At 42.8% G+C, this 7,500-nt stretch overlaps 2 protein-coding genes across 2 annotated transcripts in view; both read left to right on the top strand.

Annotated features, from left to right (window-relative positions):
* The window catches only part of LOC310791545 (uncharacterized protein), a gene marked incomplete at both ends in the record, with an annotated part of 557,869 nt that overhangs the window by 96,666 nt on the left and 453,703 nt on the right, over positions 1–7,500 (top strand). The gene's annotated exons all lie outside the window — the stretch shown is intronic.
* LOC310791126 (synapse-associated protein 1-like) overlaps positions 3,533–7,500 on the top strand; it is a gene marked incomplete at both ends in the record, with an annotated part of 5,617 nt that continues 1,649 nt past the window's right edge. Inside the window, 6 exons of the mRNA XM_083652826.1 lie at positions 3,533–3,734; positions 4,225–4,343; positions 5,234–5,373; positions 6,947–7,098; positions 7,285–7,334; positions 7,425–7,500. The exon at positions 7,425–7,500 is cut by the window's right edge and continues 78 nt beyond it. Coding sequence (XP_083508952.1) covers positions 3,533–3,734; positions 4,225–4,343; positions 5,234–5,373; positions 6,947–7,098; positions 7,285–7,334; positions 7,425–7,500 — 739 coding nt within the window. The remainder of the gene's footprint in view (positions 3,735–4,224; positions 4,344–5,233; positions 5,374–6,946; positions 7,099–7,284; positions 7,335–7,424) is intronic.

Below are 7,500 nucleotides of genomic sequence, written 5' to 3'. Positions count from 1 at the left end.
TCTCTCTGCTCTCAGCTTCCTTCAATCCGTCCCTGGTGCTGTGATTCATTAAAGAAGCAGATAGGAAATGTAATGGATCAGAACATGATGTCCCGTCATAGAAGGGATTCATTTCATGTGTTCTGGCCCATGTCAGTTCATTTAGCTTTATTTACCATAAGAAATAAGTCAGGAATAATCAACTCCTAGATGTGACTGAAGTGGTTGTAATGCACAATGTGGAGGCAAAGAACCAAAGTGCACTTGGGAAACCGACTAATACTTGGAACAATCGTTACCATACACTGCAAGAAAGGACGGGTTAGAACACAAACTAGCAGGAGAAGCAAGTTCAAACTCACCATGCCTAAATACAAGAAAGGTTAAGATGGCACAGCAAACTTTGGCATGCACTAGAAACCCAGGTATAGGCCTCCTCCCAGTGACCAACCACCTGCGGAACTATGCTCACCCGGCGTAGCCTACTGTAACTGGCAATAAGGAATCTTTAAAATGCTAGAGCCCTCTAGAAACACTAAAATCAGTTTACAAAATGAAATAAACAAAATAGCCAAATGAACAAAATGAAAGACAAAAAGGACAAGAAACTATAGGACAGAAACAGCAGTGGCAACAGAGCTCCTCCTATGAAATGCAGCAGAGCTAGGCCATGAGGAAGGCCACCCAATCATCAGGCTCCCTCATTCCTTGGAGCCTACGAGCTACAGAGACAGACCGAACCAGGTGGTGCTGTACAAGCGCACGGAGAAGAACTTCCAACACAGCAGTACTAGACCAAACTGGACCCTGCAGAAAGCCACCGGGAAACCCCGTCGTCATGCTCCTCGTTGCTGGAGCCTACGAGCTACCAACCAAATAGTGCTGTACCGTGGTGTGAAGGAGCTAATGCTCCCTCCAGCTAGCTCTGGTCCTTATTCTGGCATGACTCTGTCTCAACCATCACAGCGGTGTCGGGAAAGAGCGAGGCAAGCCTAACTAACAGCCATGCACGGCCAGTGTTGGGGGTAACTCATTACAAAAGTAACATATTACATGTAATATATTACTTTTAGCAGTAACTCAGTAATGTAACTTATTACTTATAGGATTTCAGTAATATTATACCAGTTACTTTGTCAAGTAACTCAAGTTACAAATTGAGTTGTTTTTTAAATCAAAGCACATATTTAAAAAAGAAACAATCATTCCCTAATCAAACTGTGTGTTTTTATGCAAATAACCACTATAGATGACAATAACAAAGGAAAAGAATAACATTTCGAATTTTGGATTGTTTACACTGAATTCAAGGTGGTTGAAATTATTTTTCGGGATGGTTCCGGGGCAGTGATGTCATTCTGCTACTGCTGTTGTTTTGATAAAAGTAATGCAAAAGTAGTGTAATGAGTAACGAGTTACTCTACACATAAAGTAATATTGTAAAGTAACTTATTACTTTCAAATGAAAGTAACTAGTAATATGTAGTTACATTTTGAAAGTAACTTGCCCAACACTGTGCACGGCTCCCTTTTAAAGGGGCTGTCAACTAGCAAGAGGGGGAGGTGCCTCACCTGTTCTGGATGGGAGATGATGAGGGGGGCGTGGCATCACTAACAGGGTACAGCTCAACCCACCACACATCCCGTCAGCTTCTCATGGAATGAAAACGTTGTTTGCTGTTCCAGGAAATAGGATGAACCTTGGATACCGGCCGGTATGGTGCAGGGAAGCTAGTCCACTCATTAGAGGTGAGAGGCTCTGCCAGAACCTGAGTCCGGCCCGACCGGGTCCATGTGCCGGGTCTGAACATCCCTTCTATACCTCGGGCCCCGGCCGCGCTCGTGGTCAGATATTGATATAATTGGGGTCATATTTGGTGTGATCAGAATGTTATAACATTGTAACCTTCAAATCTTTATGTATTCATAAGACTGAATAGACATCAGGGTTATAGTAGAGAGAAGCAGCCAACTTACGAAGACAATTTCAGGTTGGGGTTGGGCTTGTGTCCATACTTGCAGTCAATGGGACGGGACGGGCCCAGACAGAACGGGCTCGGGTCGAGTTGGCTTGTTTTTTTGGGGGGCTGATCTAAGATCTACCGCTCAGCTCATAGAAGCTGAGGTAGTGAGTTGAATAACGTTACGGTGCTAGAAGAGGAGAAAATCCAACTGGGAGACTGTCTGCAAAGAGTAAAGAAAGATCAGGTATGTATGCCATGACTACACACACATGCACACACACACACACACACACGCACACACACGCACACACACACACACATACACACCACACACACGTGATGACAACAAAACAGAGATGCTCACAAGTTATTTTTTGCAAGTCCAAGTCAAGTCTCAAGTCTTTTGGTCACAAGTCTAAGTCAAGTCTCAAGTCTCTTAGGGATGAGTGTTCTATCATCTGCTGGATGCCATCTGGTCTGCTTAGAACACTGTGGGCACAGCTGTGAAGCGGAAAGCGCACGGCAGAGCTGGCTGAGGACAGACGGGTCAGAACACGTGCGCGGGGTGCAGGGCCCAGGCCCGTGATGAAGAATGAGGACGATGAGCGGTGGCTGGCAACGTGTATAGAGAGGCAAAGTGACTCACTTCTCTGGTACAGCGCTGAAGCAGGAAGTGACGTTCACTTTGGCTCTCTATAGGTAGCTGACCTGTTTTTTCTTCCTCAACAGGATCACGTCTACCCGATCAATATGCTCATCTCATTGGTTATGAGCTAAGGGACATAACTGATCCTAGATCAATATGCTCATCTCATTGGTTATGAGCTAAGGGACATAACTGATCCTAGATCAATATGCTCATCTCATTGGTTATGAGCTAAGGGACATAACTGATCCTAGATCAATATGCTCATCTCATTGGTTATGAGCTAAGGGACATAACTGATCCTAGATCAATATGCTCATCTCATTGGTTATGAGCTAAGGGACATAACTGATCCTAGATCGCTACTCCTACTCTGAGATGCTTGATAAATATGGATCATAATGTGGTGATGTGTCACTCCTCAGCATGTTTAATAAAGCATTTGCATAATAATGTATGTCCGCCCATTGGCGGAGATCATAATTACAGTCATCAGAATAGATTCAGGTTAAGTGTTTCCCATAGACAACCAGTGTAGAGCAATAAATATGTCATCAAACAAACCGAATGATATCCATCATATCAAAGATATACAAGCCTGATTTGATATCAGATTTTTAATCATAGTCAATATATCAGTGTTGTGTCAGTCATGATGTCATTTCACATGTTAATTTGGCTAACTAAAGCCATCTTACCACCTCTGTGGTGTGTCCCCTCCCCCCCTCCTCCCTCCTCCCTCCTCCCCCCTCCTCCCTCCTCCTCCCTCCTCCCCCCTCCTCCCTCCTCCCTCCTCCCTCCCCCAGAGGAGCCGGCAGACTGGGAGAAGGAGCTGCAGCAGGAGCTCCAGGAGTACGAGGTGGTGAGCGAGGCCACAGACAGAGACGAGCAGTGGGACCAAGAGATCGAGAAGATGCTCCAGGCTGACAGCAGCTAGGTTGAAATGTTGAAAGGTTTTGGGTCGTGGCTGGGCTTGAAGAACCCGGCGTACCCAAAGAAGCGCGATGACACGGACGACTTAGCCGAGGAGCGAGAAGAGAAGGTGGTCCAGGCACAGAACGAGGTAAACAAACAGCAAGCAGCCCAGGAAGACGAGCCAGCAGCCCGCCAGGAGAACTCTGAGGAGCCGGGGAGAGGACTGGGCGGTAAGACTACCCTACGTGCTTCTTAATCATCTCACTTTTAGATGTGGAACTCGTCATCAGTTAGTCAGCCTTGCTGTCCTCCATAAAAATGCCAGGTGTAACCTTATGCATGAAGATAATGTAATTTGGTGAAGGCAAATATGGTATAAGTGCATTACAGTATGTTGTGACTCTTGTGAGCATGGGTGGCCCCAGTGGGAATCAAACCAACAACCATGACAGTGTTAGTAGTGCTGCTGAGCTACGTTACACAACCATAGGTCCATTTAAATAAACTGCATTCTGTTCTGCTTGCTCCTCCTGTGTCGCTGTAGCAATGTTTTGATGACAGGTCTGCTACACACAAGAAACCTATTCATCAAAGTGCTGTACAAGTCAGAGTCGAGTAGCAAGCCACCAGAACAAAAAGTCAAGTCTCAAGTTTTCTCTTCATGCATCAAGTCAAGTCTCATGAAGCCCTAATCCTGTCCTCTCCCTCCTCTCTTTGAAGACTACATCTTCAGTTTTGCCACCAATGCCACCAAGAAGATATCAGAGTCTGTGGCAGGGACCGCTCAGACCATCAAGAAGAGCGTGGAGGAAGGAAACATCGACGGCATCATAGACAAGGCACGCTGCTCTCTGCTTCTTGCACGGCGACATCATCAACAATTTGTATTGTCCGCATATTCACATAATATTATTCATGAGGCAAATGGGACCCGCTGATGATGTGCCTTGATAAATGTAGTCTATTGTAGTGGTTTCCAAAGTCTGAGACTGTGGGCCTCCCCTCAGAGAAAGCTCAGAAAGCCATCCCTCCTACACACACTCGATAATTAATTGAGCCAAGATAGCCTGATATTGCTGTAGCCTGTTTGACATACTTCAGACGACACCAATACATAAAAATACCTGTCATAAGGTCTGCCTGAAGGAATTATTTGTTTCTGACTCTGGGAAAGTGGGGAAAACTGTAAAATTCCCAAAACTACTGATTATCTTAACTATTTCTTTAACCAAATCACACAAATTTAGACTATTCTAGGGTTAGGTTTAGGTTCTATGTGATCTCCTTTTGAGATATTCTTTTCCACTTCCATTCACTGAAGCCCGCCTCCCACTTCTGGTCTGTTTTACACCTGATCCTATCAGTCTGCAGTTAAAAAACATCTGGTCCATGAAGCGCCACCTAGTGTCTAAAACGCATTAGTCTTTAGCTGCTGCACACGGTCCTGCTGGAGCTTTTATAGGCAGAATCTTGTCAATCACATTAGCTTATAATCAGATCATTTAAAGTCAACATTTTATTTCAAATGATTCATGTCCGATATTTTCCAACTCTCTTGACTGATGCCGATACAGATATTATTATTATTAATATTTATATATATATATTTATATTTATTGATTGATTGATTGATTGATTGATTGATTGATTGATTGATTGATTGATATTTTGCCGATATATGGTGCATCCCTAGTAAAAAGCAAGGCGCTGGTGATGTGTCTTCCTGTAGGACAAGAGGAACTTCCTGCGCGACCCCCCGGCCGGCGTGCACTTCTGCTTCGTCATGGAGGAGATGTACCCTCTGGCCACCGTCATGCTACAAGAAGACCAGCTGCTCAACCGCATGCGCTTCGACCTGGTCCCCAAACAGTCAGTAGCCGTGTGTGTGTGTGTGTGTGTGTGTGTGTGTGTGTGTGTACGTGTACGTGTGTGTACTAGGGGTGGGAATCGCTGAGTAGCTCACGATACGATATCGTCACGATACTTGGCCCTCGATAACGATATATCACGATACTGCGATACTGCGATACTGCGATATATTGGAAGACGATACATCACGATACCTGTGTAACAAGTGAAAAAAATACCTCTGAAGGCAAAAAATCATGTATTATGCATTTATTAGCAGAATTGACATGAACTCTCTGAGTTCACTCACTCACTCATACCATTTTCGATACCACGGAGGAAAAGTTACACATTAAGTCTTTTTATTATTACTATTAAAACAAGAAAACCTATATAACCTACCTACCTACCTATATAATTTCTAAAAGTAGATATTAATGATCAAACATTTCCATTCATGTAGCCTACAGTAGTTATGTTTTTGTTTCAACTACAAACATAAATAAAGTCAACTTGAAACTATGTTTCAACTACCACACACAGCATAATATTTTAGCCTGTTTATTAAAAAAAAAAAAAAAAAAAAAAAAAATTAATAAACATATCGATACTTGGCGCCAGTGTATCGATAACGTATCGCGGGTGGAAATATCGCGATAACGTGGGTATCGATATTTTGTCCCACCCCTAGTGTGTACGTGTACGTGTGTGTGTACGTGTGCGCGTGTGTGTGGTCTAATTAATGTCGCAGAGTTCCCACAGTCATGCAATACCTGGAAAACTGGAAAAGTCATGGAATTTCAATATTTTGTTTTCCAGGCCTGGAAAAGTCATGACATTTGTAAAATCATTGAACGTTTTGGAAAAGTCATTGATTTTGTTGTGTGTAATGAAATTAATTGTTATGGGTAATCTTTTTTTTTTATAAACATTTTTATGGAAAATTCATGATTTCTTTTCCAATAGCTCCCATGCAATGTGACCGACTGCCTCCAAATCAATACCAGATTATTACTAGTCTGGACAAATAAGACACACCTCATTATATTTGATTTGAGTGATTCTTGTATTTTATATTAATATTTTTATGGAAAATTCATGATTTCTTTCAATAGCTTCCATGTAATATGATGCCATGACTAAAGCACTAAAATTCCAAGTGCAATATGCAAGTATTTTAAGTATGTTAAGCATATTTTAGACCATGCGAAAAAATACTAAAACTGAAAGTATAATAATAGCATTCATATTACAATAATCAAGAATGATAATAAAAACAACAGTAATAATAAAACATTTATGCATATTAGTCCAGAATTTTATCAAAATACCTCACTCAGTTTAGGACGTAAGTACCCTAAAGCTTTATTTTTATGGCACCTTTCAAAACCCCATAGACGTAATGTAGTATTGATCAATTCTACAATTAATATGTGATTAATAAAAATCATTATGACCATCGTATCAGATGTGGACAACAGTGATTGGACGATATCTGACTCTTATTTAGAGCTCAATTATTTTGGTTTCTATGTCAATGTAACCCTGGTCCGGTCCATTATGATGACTCACCTGTGTTTGTGTTTGTTTGTAGTGTGAAGGAGGAGGCGTTCTGGAGGAACTACTTCTACCGGGTGTCTCTGATCAAGCAATCGGCCCAGCTGACGGCGCTGGCAGCCCAGCAGCAGCAGAGGGAGGAGGGGGACAGAGGGGCCAGTGTCTCCCCTGAGGACGTCACCTTAACAGGTTAGAGGGAGGAGGGGGACAGAGGGGCCAGTGTCCCCTGAGGATGTCACCTTAATATATATGTGTGTGTGTATGTATATATATATATACATACATACGGTATATATATATATATATATATACACACACACACACACGCACATATCCTAGCCACTAAATAAAAATATATATATAATTTCTTTGCAGAAAATGTCAGACCAAAAACCCCACCTGTTTCCATCAGTGACATACAGAAGGTAAGAGTGCTATACTGTGGATGTGGTGGTTGTGTATGCTCAGTATGTATACAAGTGGCTGAGGAAGAAGCTCTCTGTTTTCAGTCCCAGCCGGCCCAGGAGGAAGAGGAGGACATGTGTTCGAGTCCCGGGGTGTCGGAGTTTGTGAGCGACGCGTTCGACTCCG

This window comes from Poromitra crassiceps (assembly GCF_964638095.1).
Source record: "Poromitra crassiceps genome assembly, chromosome: 16".
Lineage (NCBI taxonomy): Eukaryota > Metazoa > Chordata > Actinopteri > Beryciformes > Melamphaidae > Poromitra > Poromitra crassiceps.
This window is presented reverse-complemented; position numbering and strand designations above follow the sequence as displayed.